This window comes from Cydia fagiglandana, chromosome 3 (genome assembly GCF_963556715.1).
Source record: "Cydia fagiglandana chromosome 3, ilCydFagi1.1, whole genome shotgun sequence".
In the NCBI taxonomy this organism is placed as follows: Eukaryota; Metazoa; Arthropoda; class Insecta; order Lepidoptera; family Tortricidae; genus Cydia; species Cydia fagiglandana.
The window spans coordinates 16,724,201-16,747,318 of NC_085934.1; the positions used below are offsets into that span (position 1 = coordinate 16,724,201).

Below are 23,118 nucleotides of genomic sequence, written 5' to 3' on the forward strand. Positions count from 1 at the left end.
GACAAGCACTCAAACCCTTCGAGCATGAAACAGAAACAACGATGCAATGATTCGATCGCTGACAAGCGCAAAAACTTATCGCAGATATCATTACAAAGTATTTCCTACGTGAGTGCGGCGCGGCGGCCCCTATATAAAATAAAAATGGGCGTGAAAAAATATTTCCAAAAAGAGTTTCAAGCGTCGAATTTCAACTTGGAACATGATTATACTCCTGATTTTTATTTAGGGTGCTGGCAGAAAAATCGATCTTGTGTGCCTCTGTTGTGTTTGCGAGCAATTTTGTATGCCGGGAATATAGCTATAGTGATAGCGTCCTGGGTTGTGCTGGCTGGTTGGTTGACTAGCCACGGATACTGGTGGATCTATCTGACGCACTGGGGCATTTTTGCTAATGCCTTAACTTCGATATTTGCGTTTGCAATATCTCTTAAAGTTTACTTGGGTGGTCCTATAGGTGAGTAAAAATGTTTCATTTAAAAATAGGTGGTTATATGTATATACTTCTTAGTTTGTAACTAGTTAGTTATATAATTACAAATTGTACCATTTATTTAAAACCTATTACAGAAAAAGGTCTGTTTAGAGCAATCGATACATTTAATCTTACAAAAATGTGACAACGAAAGTGTTGTAACGATTTATTCTTGATTCTTTGAATATTGTTTGCTTGTAAAATTTGCATAACATCTTTACGTCGATGTTACCCATAATCAATCACACCTAACACTAGCTCACAATAGGTACCTATGCTCATAACTCATAACTCGTTACAAGTACATATAATACTTTCATGTTAATAACCATGAATTCTTAGTTTTTATTTTAATTTATGCTAGCTGCCATGGACAAATTAGTATCAATTTTACGAGGATAGTGGACGCCTTTTCATACAAACGTAGTCCCTAATAGTTCCCTCTCTAACTGAAGGAGTATAGCTGTGGTTAATATTTATATAAAACCTGACCGTATTATATGATCATTCTCAAGAGGGCGCTGGTTATTCTCATGTATAGGGTGACAGTTCCGTATAATATAAAAAAATAGTTTCAGTTAAATTCCGCAACATGGCGCGTGATCATATATTCCTGATCAGAGACAATGAAGATACAAAAAGAATAACATATACCTTTGTAGGTACCTATGGAGAAACCGGCCTCCACTATCCTCTTAAAATATTGTAATAAAGTCTGCAAAAAATTGTAAAACTTGTCATTTTCAGATAGTGCTTTTGGTCTCCCGTGGTACATAAAAGTATACTGGTTCTATTGAAAAGGTCGCGGTGGACCAGCGCAGCATCGGCGTGGAGATTGGTGACTGCACACTTGGGCTGGTCTGAAGGAATTTGTTGGAAATAAACCGCACTTTATGTTGTACAAATGCAGGGCGTTTATTTCAATAATAAATACACTGTTTGCATGTCAGGATTTGCTTAATATTAATCAATACAATTAAATCGCGCACAACTACAGTATTCGGCAGGACGGCCATTAGGAAAAGGGGAAGAGAGAGATAGCAATATTACAATTATGTATCAAGTGACATTAGCTGTCACTGTCATGCATTGCGTTTTGTTATATGCTTAGATATATTCAATACTTCCCCTTAAGCACATAACAAAAAAATTTCCCTTAATATTAATATTAGGTACAGATACACTTAAAACTATACCTTATGGATACTTATTTCTGACGTGGAGTTCATGCATAAATTCAACATGCTTACATTTGCTTAGAGGCTTGGTAAGGACATCTGCGAACATTTTTTCTGTATTTAAATATTTTATAATGATAAAATTTGTCTCTACCAAGTCTTTAATAAAGTGGTATTTTATATCTATGTGTTTTGTGCGCTTGTGACAATATTCTTTCGTAGCTAACAATTTTTGCGCACTTTGGTTGTCATTATAAACACAAACAGAATGTAACTTTAAGTCTATGAAAATTTCAGATAGAAAACTTCTTATGAAACACAAATCTTTAGTTACATCACATAGAGCTAGGTACTCACTTTCGCAACTCGAAAGGGCAACACATTTCTGTTTTCTGGCCTCCTAGTGAACAATATTTCCGCCAAGTTTGATAGCAAAACCTGTGTATGACCTGCGGTCATTATGATCATTGGCAAAATCTGCATCGGCATATGCACTTAAATTCAATTGGCTACTTTTTACAAACAGTAAACTATAATCAATTGTACCTGCTAAATACCTTAAAATTCTTTTGGCAGCTAACCAATGAGTTAAGCCAAAACAGTTATTATATTGGCTCAACTGACTACACGCATAGGCTATGTCAGGTCTTGTGCAGACAGAAAGATACATTAAACATCCCAGCAATTGTCTGTAATTGTAAGTTTCATCATTCAATGGTTTATCAGAATTACACAACTTTAACCCTGTCTGCATGGGAGTCGAAACTGGTTTACATTCTGACATACCAAACCTTTGAAGTACCTTTTTAATGTAAACAGACTGATCCAACTTAAGGATGCCTTTCTGTCTGTCTCGAGTTACTCTAATACCTAGATAATTCTGTATAGGACCTAAGTTTTTAATACTGAACTCATTTTCTAACAAATTTAATAAATTTTTAATTTGTGAGCTATCTTTTCTATACAGAATATAAAAATCATCTACATACAAAGAAATGACTATGAACTCCTTGTCAGACTTAAAATAATAAACACATGGCTCGCATTTACTTTGCTTAAAATTGTTTTTAGTTAATAAATCGTGAACTTTACAATACCACATTCTACTGGCTTGTTTAAGGCCGTAGATGCTCCTTTGTAACAGGCACACTTTATCTTTATTTTTATCATCATGGAAACCCTCTGGTTGTTCCATGTATATGGTTTCGTTAAGTTCACCATTTAAGAAAGCCGTGTCTACATCTATATGATCAATATTGAGATCATACTCGTTAGCTAGAGAAAACAAAAGACGCATTGTAGAGTGACGTACAACTGGGGAGAAAGTATCAGTGTAGTCGATACCATACTTCTGTGTAAATCCCCTCGCGACTAAACGAGCTTTATATTTTTGAAAGTTTCCTGCAGAGTCACATTTGACTCGATAAACCCATTTACATTTAATAACATTTCTATTCTTGGGCCTATCTACTAGTGTCCAGACATTGTTATTTATTAAAGAGTTGTACTCACTTTTCATTGAGTGTAACCACTCGTCACGATGACGGCTGGCCATTGCCTCATCATAAGACTGTGGTTCATCTTCAAGTACAGTTTGAGCGAGCATAGACAAATCATAATCCTCATACCGTTTTGGAGGTACTGCCCTAGTACTACGTACAGGCCTGGACTCCGCAGCTAACCCTTCGCCTCTAGATGAAGCCGTGCGAGGTGGCGTTACAGGATCTTCACCCGCTGCACCCGCCGAGCAGTCATCGGAGGACTCCTGGTCACTGCCAGTGTTCCATTCATCTGTAAAATCAGACCTATTACCCTCATCGCTCAAAACATGACTGTTATTATTTTCGCCAACATTTTCATTACTTTTATTTAATTCATTATTTTCCATGACCTCATTTGAAATGTCATTATTAAAATTTGAATTATTCAATTCATTATTCTCTAATCCATGAGTAAAATTATCATTATCAACATTCAAATTATTATTGGAATTTATATTTAACTCATCATTATATAAATTAATCATTCCATTATTATCATAGCTATTACTATCAGGTACATTGTTTGAATGTTGTGGAGTAAAAAACTTGTCCTCCAAAAACTTCACATCACGAGATAAAATGACTTTCCTAGGATCTGAGGGATCTGCCAGCCTATAACCCTTTGTGGTCTCAGAATAACCCACAAAAATGTATTCTTTACTCCTAGCATCTAGCTTCTTGCGCTTGACACTTGGAACCAGAGCATAAGCCTTGCAACCAAAAACCCTGAGGTGACTAAGGTCCACCTTGGACCCGGTCCACACTTCCTCAGGTATACGGCCATTCAATGCAACAGTGGGAGACCTATTTTTGACATAAGTCGCTACCATTAGCGCTTCTCCCCAAAAACATTGAGCTAGGCCTGCCTCCTGCAACATACACCTTACTTTATTGAACAAAGTTAAATTGAGTCTCTCCGCCACGGAGTTCTGTTCGGGGCAGTAAGGAACGGTTAGCTGGTGAGCAATCCCTTCTTTCTTTAAATAACTAGAAAGTCTACTATTTACATACTCTTTTCCATTGTCCGAGCGTAAACAAAGAATAGATAAACCTGTCTGCTTTTCTACAAAATTTTTAAAGTAAATAAAATGGTCACATACCTCTGACTTATGTTTCATTAAGTAGCAGTAGGATTTCCTCGAGTAGTCATCTGTGAAGGTGACAGCAAAGTTTGCACCACCCAAGCTGCTCACTGGCATAGGACCGACCACATCGGAGTGTACAAGCTCCAAGGGTCTAGTTGCACGCGTTCCACCACCTTTGGGAAATGGTGTCTTCGCCATCTTCCCCTCAAGGCACGGTACACACTCTTCAAGTGTTTCGCCATTCTGGAACATAACACCACATGCAAGTCTATCCCTAAGGGCGTACATACCTCCAGAGCCGATATGACAAAGCCTAGAATGCCATCGTGACATATCAGACCGCTGAGCAACAACTGTGGCACTCGGTGAGTCCTGCCTATCCTGCAGGAACAAAGAGTGCTCCTGTTTGTGCATTCCTTTGTCTAACTCATTTAATTTATAGATCCCATTAATTTCACTAGCAGAACAGACTAAATTATCATTCTTGTCATATGCAAAACAACCTCCCGAGTTAAACACCACTCTATCACAACCTGATTTTATAAGTTTACTGACTGAGACTAAATTACAAGACAGTTGGGGCACATATAAAGTATTATTCAAAGTAAGTACCTTGTCTAATGTCCTTATTTTAACATCGCCGGTGCCTTCACACAGCACTTTGCTATTATTAGCCACTGCCACTGAAGATTGTCCTTTCTTTATAGAATTAAAACAGTTTTTATCATTAAACAAATGGCAGCTTGATCCGGAATCTATGTAAACGTCTTGCTGGGAGACCAGGAACGCGGCTGGCATGGGATCCTCTTTCTGCTTCTTGTCTCTCTTCAGTTTGAAGCACTTGGATTTGACGTGTCCCTCCTTGTGACAATAAGTACACTTAAAGTTCTTCTTTGCTTTGAACTGTACTTTGGAAACAAAAGCAGTCTCAGATGAACATGTCGCTAGCTTCCTAGACTCTTCCTGCATCAGCCTGGCTCGTACAAACTCACTAGATATAGTCGATGTTAGGCAGGCTGTAGACATGTTTGAAACAAGCGAGTCAAACTCTTGAGGTAACCCGCTTAAAAGCAGTTCTGCCACTTCACTATCTTCAATTGTTTTTCCGATATCCGCCAGTTGTTGTACTAATTTCATAGTATGATCGATATACGCGTTCATACCGGCGTGATCGGCGTAGCTGGCCTTGTGTAGTTCACGTAGCAAAACAATTCGACGATAAAGCCCTCTGTCTTCAAATATATTTCTCAGATTATCCCACGCATGCTTGGCACTCGTGCAGCTGGTAACATATTGATATAGAGATGGGTGCAGACTAAGTGCAATGCGCGCCAGCGCCCTTTGGTCGCGTGCAGCGTCCGTCACTACACCGGTCACACAGTCCCATAAACCTTCCAAAATCAATGCCATTTTGATCGCGAATTTCCAAGAATGGAAGTTTGCTTGTCCTTGTAGCTTCTCCATATGGTGCACAAAAGATGCCGAGCCCGTCGTGGGGACAGCCGAAACAGCGGGAGGCGGCGCCACGTTGGCCGCGCCGGCTCCGTCCTCCGCTGGCAAAGCATTTTCGTCAGTCATTCTTCAAAGTAGGATAGAGAGTAGTGGGCGCGATAATCCTGTCCTCCAATTGACACCAAGGTTCTAATCTGGGCGCAGAACCTATTGAAAAGGTCGCGGTGGACCAGCGCAGCATCGGCGTGGAGATTGGTGACTGCACACTTGGGCTGGTCTGAAGGAATTTGTTGGAAATAAACCGCACTTTATGTTGTACAAATGCAGGGCGTTTATTTCAATAATAAATACACTGTTTGCATGTCAGGATTTGCTTAATATTAATCAATACAATTAAATCGCGCACAACTACAGTATTCGGCAGGACGGCCATTAGGAAAAGGGGAAGAGAGAGATAGCAATATTACAATTATGTATCAAGTGACATTAGCTGTCACTGTCATGCATTGCGTTTTGTTATATGCTTAGATATATTCAATAGGTTCCTTTTAAATGCTAGTGTGCCGATGGCTTTTATGATAACCATATTTTACTGGACTTTCATCAGTGGCGGATCATGTAAATATTTTTTTGTATAAGTATTATTAGTATTATTAATTAATTGATTATTATTGGACATTATTACACAAATTGACTAAGTCCCACGGTAAGCTCAATAAAGCTTGTGTTGTGGGTACTTAGACAACGTTATATGTACTTATATAATTAATAATAATAAATACTTAAATACATAGAAAACACCCATAATACAGGAACAAATATCCGTGCTCATCACACGAATAAATGCCCTTACCAGGATTTCAACCCAGGACCATCGGCTTCACAGGCACGATCACTGCCCACTAGGCTAGACAGGTCGTCAGGTAGTAAATATTATTATTTCTACAGGTGGAGACAGTTTCCGCCGCGTGGCTGGGATTAGACGTTTATGGCGTTAGTCGCGATAGGTAAAAACACTGTGACTACTTTTAAAATACAATTTTAATTTGTTTCTTAAAATTGTTTTGGAGCATAATTTAAAGCTAGATAATATTGGTCTACATCAATGACTATCAGTAAATTAGTAAAGAGTTAACTTTCATAGAAACCAATATTTGGAAAGAATAAGAATTATTCTAGATAGTACTTTGAACATTTTTTTCTAGCTGATATACCCGGGTTGGATGCGACGCTGGATATATTTGCTCACGGCATCAACTCTGTGATGATGTTTGCGCTATTGATCTCCGCGAGGCACCCGACCCGTATGCTGCACTTCCACCACGCGGTAGCGTTCGGCATATTCTACCTAATGTTCAACCTGATTTACTACTTTGCTGGTGGAGTTGATCCGTAAGACATCGCATCATGCAGTTACAATAAAAGTCCAGCAGACCCTTTTGGTCTAAAACAATAAAAAAACTGTAGCATAAGTATTACAAAAGTTGCTATATCGCTGCCATGTTTTCGAGTCACACTGGGCCTCAAGAGTCAAATTGATTTGAAGGATTGGGTGATTATATATTTTTCCACATCCCATACAGTTAACCTTTTCGACGCCGTGTCAAATACAAAAGCTGTCACGCGGACACCACGTCACCGAAGTGTCAAAACTGAAATTGAACTTTATGCATATGCACTTAGGTCTATGTTGCTCTGTGGTCTGTGACCGATTAATCAGTCTTTGGCGTTGACCTGCGGTGCGGATATATCGGTAATTGGCGTCCAAAAGGTTAGCAACAATAAATTCTACCAATACTTATTATTAGCACCCTAGCGGTCACAACGCAAGGTTGAATCATGCGACTTTTTATAGTTGTTCGATGCAAGAGATTTGAAGTGTTAGCATTATCTCTATCGTCAGCTCAGCTTCTATATTTTATACTATTCCGTGGCCTAAGATTCATTAATTTCAATGGAATTATTTCATTTATTTCAAAGAAAGGAAGAAAAGGACTTTTAGTCTGTGCGGATGTGTGGGCTCCCTTACATTCCACGACTCTTCTCTTTACGCACAGAGGGCCTACCGCGAACCACATTCGACGTGTTGCCTCCCTGTCACACTTACGTACGATAGAGAGGCAACACGTCGAACGTAGTTCGCGGTAGGCCCTACTCCATTAACTTCAAAGGTCGCTTGCATTGCACGTCAAAGTGTTGATTATTTACTTAAAAAACTTTTATTATAAAAAAGGATTCATAAGCAGTAAATAGTCATCCCTATGTAGAGCATTCGTCACTTATTTTGTCCAATTTCGTTTCCAGGAGAGGGAACCACTGGGTATATCCCATGCTGGATTGGTCAAATCCGGGCCCCACGGTCGCGGTGGTCGTGGGAGTCGCCATGGGGATCATTATACTGCACGGACTGGTCACCCTCTTATCGCTGTGTAGGAACAACTTCAGTCAGCGGTTTAGGAAGGAAGACAGATCCTTCTCTGTTTCTGGATGAAAGTAATAAAACTTGCAGTGTTGAGTAATTTATTTATTAAATTAATTGAGTAGGTGTTTAGGATAAGGGTCGGATTAGTGAAATTAAATACACTATGCATTTTTATTCAGTAAAATTGATAGTGACAGTTAAAATGGTCCACAACATCGTTACTTACATTTATTCTTTTTTTAACCAAGGTGTGTTAGATGCAATATGTTATGCTGCTTTAGTTGTCATAATTTTCCTATATGATGCTGATAGTAGGTACAGTATTTCAAAGACAAATGCTGGCAAATGGTGACTTCAAATTAATGGGTAAAATATGTGATCTCCAACCTAAGGTTTGTCAAGTTCTATGACGGAAAAGCAACTTTGTCTTGACTAAGATAAAAATGTACTTTCAAATTAACTGATACAAAAGATTGTGCTGACAGAGGACAGTTTATGTAGTAAGCTCCGATTTTCTTTGTCAAAATTGGTGATATTTCTATAATAAGAGATAAATAGATTTAGAAGTAAGTCGTCAATGTCGTCATATGTGTGTTTAGGGATCACAGATCAATTTATAAGTGACTTTTACTATTATATAAGTATGACTTGTGTTTTTATTTAAGTACGGTCGAAAGTATTAATTTATGACCCATTTCGTACCTTGTCACAGTGACTTATCAATATGAAAGTCGATCGCTGTAGACCTCATACTATTAATTGTAGAGATGCAACGGATAGTGGTTTGGCCGGATACCGGATACCGGATATTCGGCCTGACCATCGGCCGAATATCCGGTATCCGGCCGCCGAATATTCGGCCAGCGGAACTATACCTACATTTCGGTTTTTCAGGTGCGCATTCTGCAGGTTTGACCTGTTTCCTAGTAAACGTTCGCGCGGACTCATTTCTAGGTTCGAAATGAGTGCGCGTGCAAGTCAGTGGAATGATTAAATTGTTTTAAAATAATAAACAAGTACGATTATGACCGTGTCTGTTTCTTATATCCAATTTGCTTACTCCAAATTCAAGCATTGTTACTATCCGGTATCCGGCCGGATAGTAGGTCACTATCCGGTATCCGGTCGGATAGTAAAATAATGGCCGGATAGGCCGGATACCGGATAGTAACCGGATATCCGGTGCATCTCTAATTAATTGTCACTGTGACAAGGTACAAAATGGGTCATAAATTAAAACTTTCGACTGTACATGCACGATTAGCAAAGCATTTTTTATTTTTTTAGAGTCATGAATTGATGTCTTGTTTTGATGATGAAAAGAAGCAATAAACTATTTGATATAAATATACCTATAAGGTACCTATTGTTTTTTTCCTTGAGAAAACATAATGTCACACCTCAATTGAGTCGCTTAAATTCAAACTCGGGTAAATCCATCTGTCAGATTACGCGATTTTGGTGTTAAGGAAAGGTAATAGGGTAGATATTTGCTGAGAGGGTCGAATGGATTTACCCGAGTTTGAAGTTAAGCGACCCAATTATAATACAATATTACCATAAATATATTATTACTATATTTAACGTTACCTATATGTAACGTTAAATATAGTTTTAGGCAATCGTGAAGACATAAAATAAATCATATTATTCAGCTGTTAATAACTTCTTAACTAATTTTCCAATTGTAGTATTCAAAAGTTATGTTATTATGTATATACATACATTTTGCCATACACATACTACGTGTCGTAGAATTGACTATTGTAGTTGATCCCCTGGACTCTTATCATATCTTATAGTATCAGTTTATGATATTTAACGCATTCACTGCCACCATCTTTTCCTGGACATTCACCAGGTGCCGCACTTTGCTGTCACTATATATTCTGAACGCGTCTGTGCCTCAAAGGCACAGGGTGAATGTCACGGTGACGCATATATGCGTCGGTGGCAGTGAATGCGTTAATAATTAAATTAACAATCAAAGTTGTTTATTATACGCTACGTTCATTGCCATTAGATAGTTATAAACAATATGAACATAGACAAAGGATTATACTCAGACGCGAAAATGTTGAAAAGTGGAAAGTATTGTGGCAAGAAATTAGACTGCTGAAATAGTTGGCGTGGTACTGTACAGCCCCGTACATTATGCGGTGACCGGGGAGCTAGCCAATATATCGATTATTGAAAGAAAACACCAGTCGAAACATGAATACCTAATTTATGGAAATAGTCACGTGACTTTTTGTAGTATCTGTCATCCCGATACATTCTTTCTTTCCATTTGGCTTTTGTCGGTGTGCTATTGTCATCTTGGCTAGGCTCTCTGTTAAACGCTGACGTATACAATAGAGCTACCTACTACAAATCTATTTAAACTGTAAATTTTGCGGTCACTATATTTCGCATTTCTTTATAACTTTATTCCCTTGTCTATGTTAAAAGTTAAAAATAAATTATTAGGTTTAGGATATGACCATGAGCACTAAAGACTGTGATATAATTATTAAAGCCTACTGTGATTTTAGACTTTTGCTGGCGAATTGGCGATTAAAAGCTGTCAGCTAAGTTTGTCCATTGCACGCAAATGCAGCAAAAGTATTATCGGATTAAATAGAAGTGCGGTAAATTTGACAAGATGATTGTTTCATACTTTGTTTTGGATAAGTATAGGTCACGCACTTTATATTAAGTTAAAGGGAACAAATGATGAGTGAATGGAAATTGCATGCACTACTACGTCTACTACTAAACAATTATGAACTCTTATTTAAAAAAATAAATAAGAATGAGACCGAAGGTTTTATGTTTTACAAATCATGTGGTCTCATTTTCATTAAATGATGCGATTTTTATAATATAATTCGCTTTCCATACAAAAAACAATTGCGTTATAAAATATTATGTAATTACATACTACATAAATATGTGCGCATCTGTCTACTTTCTAATGTTTATTTGCGCTTAATTGATAAGCTTTGTTTCATACAGAAATCTCGAAATATAATTACTTAATATAACGCTATTGTTTTTTGTATGGAAAGCGAATCACCTTAACTTTTATAATGTAATGTGAGCTCAATTACCTTTTATTTATTTTGCGACTGTACAATATAATTAATGCTATATTTTGTATGAATTAAAGGATAGGTAGTATTTTTTAAATACATACTACACAAATAAAAAAATGTTTTAAGAACTTAAGAATTTGATTTCAACTAAGTTATAGGTTACAAGTTGTTACAATTTATTTAAATGATGTTCTTCTATCAATAAAATTCACACCTATAGATCGGGTTCATTCACGACGCGTGCTCAGGGCTATAACCGCGAAAATCGAATTTCGCAAATTGCGGGCATCTTTCTCTGTCACTCTAATTACGCCTTCATTGGAGTAAAAGAGAAAGATCCCCGCAATTTGCGAATTTCGGTTTTCGCGGTAGCCCCTCTGGTTCGTAATGTTATACTAATAAAGGATAGATTTGACAAATCTGAGCGTCATTGTGAATTTCAATACGTAGGTATGTGTGTGTTAGATAAAACGTAACCTGATAAAGTGTTAATATATCATCACGTAATTTTTTCATAGCCTAATCTTTTCCGCGTACATAGAATAATTAAAGGATTTGGTAGCTGCTTCATAAATACGCTGATTAGGTAGGTATAATATAATTTTAAAACTTAGAAAACTACTAAGTACTATATTTTATATTGTTACAACAAATACAACTCCTAAAATAAAAAGAGAGGTACAAACTATTATGAACAGAATTTGAGAGTAAACAGACGTTTTTGAATAACGGCAATAATGTTTAGCTGGTAGACAAAAAAGTTCCACTTCGTCATTACCATCATCATTCATTATTCATCACCATCATTTCACTGGGAATTTTATTATCAGTAAGACGATTTTTATAGCATTATTTAGCCGGAAGCATCTGATTCACACGCGTATTAGTGTTACCTCTTGTTTTAAAAGAACTAGTAGGAAAATTTTCAATGATAGGAAAACAATAGGTAAGTATTTCAAATACCTACCACTCGTTTTTCCTCACCTGTTTACCTTGCCAATGTCGTTTGAAGAACTCTTTGAAAGTTAATCATTAAAAGTGAGACTTATCAAAAGAATTATTTTCTACCATGTCTAGTTGTGTATGTGTAATAACTGATAAAATATGTACTATTATGAAGTACGATTAATATTTTTAACTTGGTTGGCAATTAAGGGCAAGCGTGAATGAGAGAGACCAAAAATACATTTAATTATATCAGTATCGTGTTTGAGATTTGAGACCAATAGGAAAATTTGCCAAGATGTTAGAGGGTTGTAGAGAGTGTAAACTCATATAGTATATAGCTTTCATTCTTTGGAAAATTAGACAAAATAAGATATTTTACCGATGAAAGTATTAATTTCGACTTGAATAATGACACATAAATGGCTAAACAGCGCTGATATTAACGAACGTAGGTATTGCGGCGAGTCTACATAGATACCAAAATTCTGAATCAGTGCTAAATCGTTTTAAAGGAAATTGTTATTCAAATACCTGATTTTATCACATTATCTGATAAGCGCTCGAACTGTATCACCCTTCGAACATGAGACAGCAACAACAATGCGATGATTCGATCGCTGACAAGCGCAAAAACGTATCGCAGATATCATTATAAAGTATTTTCTACGTGAGTGCGGCGGCGCCTGTCGCCTAAACCTATATAAAATAAAAATGGGCGTGAAAAAATATTTCCAAAAAGAGTTACAAGCGTCAAATTTCAACTTGGAACATGATATCACTCCTGATTTTTATTTGGGATGCTGGCAGAAAAACCGATCGTGTGTGCCTGTGTTGTGTTTGCGAGCAATTTCGTGTGCCGGGAATGTGGCTATAGTGATAGCGTCCTGGGTTGTGTTGGCTGGTTGGTTGACTAACCACGGATTCTGGTGGATCTATCTGACGCACTGGGGCATTTTTGCTAATGCCCTAACTTCAATATTTGCGTTTGGAATATCTCTTAAAGTTTACTTGGGTGGTCCTATAGGTGAGTAAGAATATTTGATTTTATAAAATAAATAATAAAATAGTCAATTGGTCATATTTATTTACTTCTTAGTTTGCAACTAGTTAGTTATTTAATTACAAATTGTATCATTTAATATTACAGAAAAAGGTCTGTTTAGAGTAAACAATACGTTTACAGTTAATATTACAAAAACGTGACAACGAGATGTTGTAACGATTTATTCTTGATTATTTGAACATTGTTTGCTTGTAAAATTTGCATAACATATCTTCGATGTCACGACAAGCTTAATCATAATCACACCTAACACTAGAACAATACCTATGCTCATAACTCGTTACAGGTTTAATACTTAGAGTCTGTGCGAAAACAGAAGGGACGTGGAATGTATTGGCCCCCATACATTCCACGACTCTTCTCTTTCCGAACAGACTCCACTTTGACTGACAACCATGAATTCTTAGTTTTTATTTTATTTTATGCAAGCTGCCATGGATAAATTAGTATGAATTTTACGAGGATAGTGGACGCCTTTTCATACAAACGTAGTCCCTAATAACTTCCTCTCTAACTGAAGGAGCATAGTTGTGATTAATATTTATATAAAACCTGACCGTAATGTATGAAGATTCTCAGGAGGGCGCTGTTATTCTCATGTATAGGGTACCGTAACAGTTCCGTAACATAAATAATAATTATGACAAATTAGTTTCAGTTAAATTCCGCAACATTGCGCGTGATCATATATTCCTGGTCAGAGACAATGAAGATACAAAAAAATAACATATACCTTTGTATGGAGACACCGTCCTCCACTATCCTCTTAAAATATAGAAATAAACTCTGCAATTTTTTTTAAAACTTGTCATTTTCAGATAGTGCTTTTGGTCTCCCGTGGTACATAAAAGTATACTGGTTCCTTTTCAATGCTACTGTGCCGGTGGCTTTTATGATAACCATATTTTACTGGACTTTCATCAGTGGATCATGTAAATATTTTTTTTCTATTAATTGATTATTGATTATTGTAGGACATTATTACACAAATTGACTAAGTCCCACGGTAAGCTCAATAAAGCTTGTGTTGTTGGTACTTAGACAGCGAAATATATAATAAAGAAATATTTATAAATACTTAAATATATAGAAAACACCCATGATATAGGAACAAAATAAATATCCGTGCTTATCACACGAATAAATGTCCTTACCAGGATTTCAACCCAGGACCATCGGCTTCACAGGCAGGATCACTACCGTGAATATAGCCAACTTTGCCACCAGGGGAAACTTTGCCCAAAACGACAATTTTAAGCAAATTCGTTAATGTAGAAAAATTTAAAAATACTTATGGCCACCCTGCTATTTTTAGCAGAAAATAGGTTAAATTTGTGACATAACTATACACCAAACATATGCACAACTGGACTTGGGAATTTTCAGCGAGTTGTTAAATATAGGGTACCTATATATCGGCGGGCAAAAAATTGTTAAAAAATTAATGCATGTAGAAAAAAATTTAGAACCCTTTGACAAATATTTCCGGGTTTCAGTTATAAAAACATGAAGCATAGATTATGTCCATTGAGGTTTAATCTAAAAAGGCCTAAAGACACAAAAGTTTTGGCGGTGGGCAATGTAATCCGGTAATTTACAGACCTATGGATGCCAACATTGCCCACCACCAAAAACGGCTTAGGGTTGTCACTTTTGACAAATTTACCCAACTTCGCAAGTAGAAGAAGGTTATGTTTGTACACTAAAGTAAGTTTATAATTATATACTGTATTTGATTTGTCTTATTATCCTTTATTTAGAAGTTTTATCCTTTTTACGCATGAAAAATACAGCAAAACTCATATTTTAGGCCATTAAACTATTGTAACAGGTTTTCTCTAAAGTGACAACCCTAGCCTTTGTAAAATGCTTAGGTGAGTCTTGTTTGGAAAAGGGCAAGAACGGGTAGGCAACATTGCCCACCCGATTTATTCAAAAGTTTATATACTTATAGATAAGTTATTAACAGGGAATGGTAGGATTTCCCAAAAACTTTTTGTGATTCTTAGACATGATCATCATAAGAGCTGTATTTCAGCACCAAATTGACGTGGGCAATGTTGGCCACAACCCCGGATATCTTTGCCCGCCCTCTAAAACGCCAAAAAAAGTGAATAAAAACAGGATTAAAAAAAATTTCCTTCAAGTAAACTGACGCGGTTGATTACAATGGACGTGCTGAGCAAAAAAAAAGTCATACGATGTCGTATATTTTTTTTGAGAAATTCGTGTTTTTTCGAAAAAAGCGGGCAAAGTTGGATATATTCACGGTACCCACTAGGCTAGACAGGTCGTCAGGTACTTAGTATTATTATGCCTTGTTATACTGATGGTACTGGGACAGGTGAAGACATGGTTAACGGTTTATGGCGTTAGCCGCGATAGATAAAAACACCGGTTTAAATCCGGCCTTCACTGGAGGGCTAACATCTATTTCGGAGTATGTAGTAGTGTGACTACTTTTAAAATACAATTTTGTTTGTTTCTTAAAATTGTTTTGGAGATTATTTTAAAGCTAGGTAATATTAGTCTACATCGATGATCATCAGTAAATTAATAAAGAGTTAACTTTCATAAAAAACAATATTTGGAAAAAATAAGAATTGTTCTAGATATTCAAGTATAATAAATAAATATTGAGCAAGTTATTTTGTTTGATGTAATTAAAACCATCATATTGACTCCTTCGACTATGTGTTGAAGGAGTCGGTGGAGCGTTTGCTGAATGTCTCCCTCAATCCGGATCAGTGGGTTCTGGCGTCCTTGCCCATACGAAACGGTGGTTTGGGCATAAGGCGTGCACGGGATGTCAGTCTACCGGCGTTCTTGGCATCGTCAGAGGGAGTTGTGGGCCTAGTCACTAAAATTTTATCCGTGAATGGTGACAGGCCGACAATCCCTTCTGCGTCTGATGCTGTGGCTGCCTGGAGGACTCTCAACCCGAATGTGCCGATGCCGGATAAACTCGACCGTCAACGGTTATGGGATGACATAGGTGTGAGGCGAGTTTTTGATGGCCTACTGGAAGGCGCTGTTGGTGCGGACAAGGCTAGGCTTTTGGCAGTGTCTAGGCCTGAGGCTGGGGCATGGTTGCATGCTCTTCCCTCTCCACACATGGGTACCCTTCTCGACAACAACTCCATGCGGGTGGCTGTTGCTCTTCGCCTGGGCTGCGATGTTTGCGAACCTCACATATGCATCTGCGGCACTATGGTTGAGAGTAGCGGCCATCATGCGTTGAGTTGTTGTCGGTGTGTGGGGAGGTTTCCACGCCACCATGCCCTAAATGACATTGTGAGGAGGGCTCTTCTGTCTGCGAATGTGCCGTGCATGTTGGAACCTCCAGGCCTGAGCCGGTCCGATGGCAAAAGACCTGACGGGCTGACACTTATTCCATGGGAGAAGGGTAAGTGTCTACTTTGGGATGCCACATGTGTCAGCACGTTTGCCGCCTCGCACATGGGCCGGACGGTCCGGGCGGCAGGAGCGGCGGCTGAGTTAGCGGCGCTTCGGAAGCGCGATAAGTACTCGGCCCTGCTGACAAAATATCTTTTTGTCCCTTTGGCAGTGGAGACGTCCGGGTGTTGGTGTGCCGAGGCCAAAATTTTTTTGAGAGAATTGGGGCAACGTTTGAGGGAGGGAGGTCATGACCCTCGTTCCGGGTCATTCCTGATGCAGAGGCTGTCTATCGCGGTCCAGCGTGGCAACGCGGCGAGCGTGATGGGCACCTTTGCATCTGGAAGGGCGCGGGACGGGTTGTTTGATTGAGTTCTCGGTTGTGGCTTTATTTAGCTTAGTTTTAATTTAGAGTTAATTTATTAATTTAGTTTAGTTTAGTTTTAGTTTAGTTTTTAAATCTTTAATTTATAGTTAGTTTTAATGATATTGTTAAGTATTAGTTTTTAATCGGAAATAAACTTTATCATTTTTAATTAAAACCCATGTAAAAAATATAAAAATATAAGATAAGTTTTATAATTTTCGCGTGACAACGCCATCTAGTGTCTAGTTGCACTTGGAAATCTTTTGTTTTCGAGGGACGCTTCTTTGTTTACAACCTGCTTTACCTTTAACTACTTTGAACATTTTTTTCTAGTTGATATACCCGGCTTGGATGCGACGCTGAATATATTTGCTCACGCCATCAACTCTGTGATGATGTTTGCGCTTTTGATCTCCGCGAGGCACCCGACTCGTCTGCTGCATTTCCACCACGCGGTGGCGTTCGGCATATTCTACCTTATATTCAACCTGATTTACTACTTTGCTGGAGGAGTTGATCCGTAAGACATCACATCATCAAATTCATAAACTTCTTAAAGATTTTTTACGTTTTTGCGAACCAAACATGCAATAGGTAGCTTATTAATCGCATTTGTTATTACTTAGATACTTAATTTTACAGTGCATTGGTGTTAGCTGTAATGCTGTAAAATTTGATTTCAATAAAATATCAATATCATGCAGTTAGAATAAAAGCTCAGCAGACCCTTTTGGTCTAAAACAATAAAAAACCGGAAGCATAAGTATCAAAAAAGTTGCCATATTGCTGCCATGTTTTCGAGTCACACTGAGCCTTAAGAGTGAAACCCCAACAACAATTATATACCAACACTTATTATTAGCAACCTAGCGGTCACAACGCAAGGTTGAATCTTGCGACTTTTTATAGTTGTTCGATGTTACCCATTATCTCTATCGTCAGCTCAGCTTTTAATATAAGTATATATTTATGGCCTAGTATTTATTAATTTCAATAGCCTCAGCTCTATGTAGAGCATTAGACGTATTAGACCAAAAGAAGTTTGCAACGATTTTAATAGCACACGCAGTACAAGTGTTTGACGTTTAAAATGACACTTGCACTGCGTGTGCTATCAAAATCGTTGCAGACTTTTCTTGGTTTAACCCAAATCATTTATTTTGTCCAATTTCGTTTCCAGGAACGGGAACCACTGGGTATATCCCATGCTGGATTGGTCGAATCCGGGCCCCACGGTTGCGGTGGTCGTGGGAGTGGCCATCGGGCTCATTATACTGCACGGACTGGTCACCCTCTTATCGCTGTGTAGGAACCACTTCAGTCAGCGGTATAGGAAGGAAGACAGATCCTTCTCTGTTTCTGGATGAAAGTAAAACTTGCAAAGTGTGTAGATTTAGACCAAAATAAGTCTACAGCGATGTTGATAGCATACGCAGTGTTATTTGTTTGTCATAATTAGGTACATAGAAGTTTGACGTTTAAAATAACACTTGCACTGCGTGTGCTATCAAAATCGTTGCAGACTTTTCTTGGTCTAACTCTAGTAAATTATTTAATTAATTGAGTAGGTAGGTGAGGTGTTTAGGATAAGGGTCGGATTAACTAAATTAAAGACGCTATGCAGTTATTCAGTCAAATATACTGTGACTTGTGTTTTGTGTTTTAATTTTAGTACATCATGCACGATTAGGAAAGCATTTCTTATCTTTTAAGAGTCATATATTGATTTACTTACTGTTTTTTTATGTAATGGTGAGAAGAAGCAATAAACTGTTTGATAATTTTGATATAATTCCTGTTATTTTTTCCCTCGAGAAAACATAACTAATCTCACACCTAAATTACAATAATAGCTAATATAAAAATAGTATTGGGTAAAGTAACCTATATGTACAGTTACAATAGTTTTAGGCAATCGTGAAAACATAAAATAAATCATATTATTCAGCTGTAAATATTATCTAGATGGCTTTGCTTAATATGTATAAAAAACCTTGTGAACTTCAGCACTTATGCACCTTTGATATAGGTGCCTAAGATACCACTGTGTTACTTTGGCAGTTTGGCACTAATTTCTGAGAGTGAGTCAACCCGATAACACGCGATACCATATCGATTCGTAGTAAAAGATAAGACGATAGTGAGTGCCGAATATTTCACGTAATGTATGTTAGTATCGCGTAACCTTAATTTTTTGGCACCACAATGAGTGCAATTAAACAGTATTTTAGGGAAGAGGCAAAAGTGCAGATGTTAGTGTTAGGCCATCCCAAACCGTCGGACTTTTATCTCAGTGTTTGGCAAACAACTCGGTCCGCGGTCCCACTTCTCATTTGGCGGTCGTTCCTATTTCTAGTGTCACTTGGAGTTGTTCTCGCGTCTCTAATTCTGTATATATTGGCGTCTAAAGCAGGTTATTGGTTCATTTACCTGACGCATTGGGGTCTCACGATAAACACATTAGCCACTGGATTTGCAGTTGTTGTCTCCGCGCGCTGCTATCTCTATGGACCGATAAGTAAGTTAATTAATATTCTTAATTAATTAGTTTAAACAATAATTTAATAACTGTATGACCCCACTTACTGTCCTATTATTCTTTAATAGTTTTGATGTACATATGTTCATATTTGGGTCAATTAGTTTTTTCTTCCCACAACAGCTGAAAAGAAACAATAGTATGTATGTATGTAAACACTTTATTGTACATAAGACAGGTTAAGATACAATTTAAAGGAAGTATACAATGTACAAAGGCGAACGTATCCCTATAAGGGATCTCTTCCAGTCAACCTTTGAGCAATTGAGAGTAGACAAATGAAAATGACAGACAAATGAACACATGTACAGAAAAGTAAATGATGGTTCTATTATTACCCAAGTAAATAATTAAAACCTAACAATAGTGCCTGAACAACAACAATAGCAATGTTTCTTTCACTATTTATTACTTGACTTTGCTAATATTGTTTTGGCAGGCGGCGAGTTTCTTTTACCATGGTACGTGAAGATCTACTGGGTGTTTTACAACTCGGCAATTCCCCTTGCCTTCCTCATCACCATATTTTACTGGACTGTACTCTATGGATGTAAGTTTTTACTTGATAATTTTATAGTAGGGGTGAGCGTCAAAATCTAGGCATATCGGTAAAATTCTAATAGGTAAGTACCTCGGAGTAATTAACAACGGAGACGCCATGTCTAAAATTTTCGGTACAAAGTAGTCTGCCGTTTTTTGCGGGGGAGGGGCACATCAAATGTATAGGTACGTCATGTCAGATAAACGTCAGTCCATACATATGGTTGACCATTGGCCGCCTATTTTCGACAGAGGGGATTGCCTGTTAATGGCGGCTCCATTGTTAATTACTCCGAGGTAAGTACTAATCTGGTCACTAGTGATTTTCTCTAGACGTTTTACAAAAAAAAATCTGCGACGCTTCCAAAGGCATTAAATATGGCTCAGTTGGTAGAGCAATAATATTAATTTATCCTGGTTGAGTGTCTATAAAATTTTCCAAGTATTTATATTATAATTTTAAATTTCAAATTACTCTAGGCAATAACTACCTACGTGAGTAGGCAATTAATGCGTGTTGAGTAAAATTTGCCAGTCGGTCACATCCGATCATAGACTAGGAATCCTCTAGACCGAGTTTAGAGCAATTATTTCATGCAACCGATGATGCCAAAAATGCGGGGGTGCGCGGAACGAGGTGAGCGAAGTCCCGTGCCGTGATTGGTCCGTTCAAAGACACGGACGTCACACAAAGACACTTTCGGCTCAAACGTCGAGTAAAATTACCGTATGCGTGGCAGAGGGAGTAGCGCCACTTATGCTCAGTCTGGAGGATATATTTTTGTCTGTGCATCCGATCAATGCATCTTTTTTTTTTCAGTACACGAAGAAGAGGAGTTGAACCATGCCCTAGATGTCTCTGTTCACGGCGTGAACTCTCTGGTGATGTTTGGGCTCCTCATCAGTGCCTCGCAGCCATCGCGAATGTGGCACATCTACCAACCACTACAATTCGCCATTCTCTACGTGATCTTCAGCGCAATCTATTATGCTGCTGGTGGAGTTGATCCGTAAGGAACAGATGGCCTACCGCGAACCACGTTCGACGTGTTGCCGCTGTGTCGCACTTGTAATTTCGTACGTAAGTGTGACAGAGAGGCAAGACGTCGAACGTGATTCGCGGTAGGCTCTCAGCATATATAGAACTGAGCTTGTGTAAAAACAGTTATTGATTTGTATAATTAATTTGTTAAGACACGTTTTATAAGATATTTGAGCTCTGCATAATGATTGTAAAAATGAATAACTCTATACTAATTGTATGATAAACATTTAAACTCAACGATTTACCGTTATGATAGCTCCCGATTGTAGGTGAATTTATCAGGCCTTCAGACATTAGCCAATTTCGTCGCGCACAAAACGGCCAGTGTAGACGTACCTCGCGCGCGTCTCCTCCGTGCCGAGCATATTTTTAGAGTACGAAATGTGTATAAATAAGCAAATCAATAATAACCTAAAAAAATAATTTTAACGCTTTCTTAATCTTGCTAGGTTCATACCAACTACATTTAATTAATTACATAAAAGAGTCATCACCTTGCAATGATTAATTTGTATTCCAGGAGCGGCAACAGATGGATTTACTCCGTAGTGGATTGGTCATCGCCAGGCACGACGATAGGCCTTGTAGCGTTGACAGGGCTCCTACTAGCGGTGCTGCACTTCGTGGTGATGGGGCTGGCCGTCGCACGAGACGCGCTAGCTTCCAAGTTGTTCCACGACTCGGTTACAGTGCATGGGGCGGAGGGGGTACCGCTAAGGCGACGGCCAAGTCAAATTCAGACCTCAAATGCATAGATCCGATCCGATGATAGATATTATCACTTTGCATAGCGGTGAAAACTGTGTAGTATGACACTATAATGTAAACTGTAAATCATAAAGAGGCAAATTCAATGCAAAAATCATTGTATATCAGAGATCTCCAAACCTCGACCCGCGGGCAAAATACGGCCTGCGACGTGTTCCAATCCGGCCTGCGGACCCCCAAAGCGAGTGCTTACTGTTCGGCCCGCGGGAGCCAGGCTCCAGGGGTTCAGCATTCATTAAGAGTGGAACTGTTCCTAACAGCAGCAACCGGACACCGTTGATGGCCCGCGCGAAAGTTTCTGAGGCGCAATATATGGCCCTCAGCTCAGCTAAAGAAGTTTGGAGACCCCTGGTATATATGTATGGGAGTGCTGTGTGGTCGGGATGTTCCCGTGTGAGCAGCACTTTTGTAATGAAGATGAGATGAAAAGGAACTTGACTGTGTTTGACTTTGCTGCAAATCAATTTGAGGTTGGATGTAAGTATAATATTTTTATTGTAGAGAACATGTGAACGTAATATATATTAAAATTAAGAGACGACGTACTGTTTCTTGTTTTATTTCTTGTTGTAAATATTGCCACACTTGCCACCCGACATGTCGGAAGCCGGTGTTGCTCGAAGCTTGCCACAATGATTTTTGAAAGGTAAAAGTTGACAGATGGTTGACAGATAAGCAAAAGTAGAGTCTTAGAGCGAGCTTAGAGCATTTAGTCTTTATTAAATGCTCTAAGAGTAGAGTATATACTCGTAAGGAGCTTAAAACAAGTTTACTTTATGCACTTAGTGTTATCTACAATACACATACGAGTATAATCCAAAGAGTAGTATAATATATATATGGTATAATCTAAGTAGAAAGCATTTCGCTTACATAACCAGTATTGTTTTATATCTCTACATATATCTCTATGATAAAATAAGAATACCACCTGTATACTTACTTTACTCTTTGAGAATACCTTACGTAATAATAGCAAACCTCAATATTAAATACCTTCAATGCTCAATGGTAATGTTTGTTTAACAATCTGTCAATTTAGATGGCATTTGTCAAGCATTTATATATTTCTAGACATAGAGTTAAAAGATTGTATTGTAGGTTCTGGAAAATAATTTCCATGCTATTAGGCAATAATTTAATAATATAATGCAAACAAGTGAAATAATTTTAGTTTAAGCGTTGAATCGAATAAGATGTAAGTATGAAACTGAAAATATCT

General features: G+C 38.0%; 2 protein-coding genes across 4 annotated transcripts; both read left to right on the plus strand.

Moving 5' to 3' along the window:
• Window positions 1–38: 38 nt before the first annotated feature.
• Window positions 39–18,604, plus strand: LOC134680288 (protein rolling stone-like). Of its 2 annotated transcripts, none has more exons than XM_063539393.1 (4): window positions 39–457; window positions 14,060–14,173; window positions 17,338–17,524; window positions 18,185–18,604. In XM_063539393.1, the coding sequence occupies exons 1-4, from the start codon at window positions 145–147 to the stop codon at window positions 18,369–18,371; spliced, it is 801 nt and encodes a 266-aa protein (XP_063395463.1). In that variant the 5' UTR covers window positions 39–144; the 3' UTR covers window positions 18,372–18,604. The 2 variants fall into 2 exon arrangements, with proteins under 2 accessions (XP_063395463.1, XP_063395464.1); XM_063539394.1 differs by lacking the exon at window positions 39–457 and adding an exon at window positions 12,656–13,202 and having other exon boundaries at window positions 18,185–18,598.
• A 467-nt stretch (window positions 18,605–19,071) lies between these two features.
• Window positions 19,072–21,884, plus strand: LOC134680291 (protein rolling stone-like). 2 transcript variants are annotated; one of them, XM_063539398.1, is made up of 4 exons: window positions 19,072–19,522; window positions 19,983–20,093; window positions 20,904–21,093; window positions 21,649–21,884. In XM_063539398.1, the coding sequence occupies exons 1-4, from the start codon at window positions 19,210–19,212 to the stop codon at window positions 21,881–21,883; spliced, it is 849 nt and encodes a 282-aa protein (XP_063395468.1). In that variant the 5' UTR covers window positions 19,072–19,209; the 3' UTR covers window position 21,884. The 2 variants fall into 2 exon arrangements, with proteins under 2 accessions (XP_063395468.1, XP_063395469.1); XM_063539399.1 differs by lacking the exon at window positions 19,983–20,093.
• The last annotated feature ends 1,234 nt before the right edge of the window (window positions 21,885–23,118 follow it).

Coding starts and splice junctions, on each gene's coding strand:
- LOC134680288 (XM_063539393.1), top strand. CDS start 145: ATGGGCGTGAAAAAATATTTCCAAAAAGAGTTTCAAGCGTCGAATTTC. Junction 458..14,059: donor TTACTTGGGTGGTCCTATAG/GTGAGTAAAAAT, acceptor TGTCATTTTCAG/ATAGTGCTTTTGGTCTCCCG. Junction 17,525..18,184: donor TTTGCTGGAGGAGTTGATCC/GTAAGACATCAC, acceptor TTTCGTTTCCAG/GAACGGGAACCACTGGGTAT.
- LOC134680291 (XM_063539398.1), top strand. CDS start 19,210: ATGAGTGCAATTAAACAGTATTTTAGGGAAGAGGCAAAAGTGCAGATG. Junction 19,523..19,982: donor CTATCTCTATGGACCGATAA/GTAAGTTAATTA, acceptor TTGTTTTGGCAG/GCGGCGAGTTTCTTTTACCA. Junction 20,094..20,903: donor CTGGACTGTACTCTATGGAT/GTAAGTTTTTAC, acceptor TTTTTTTTTCAG/TACACGAAGAAGAGGAGTTG.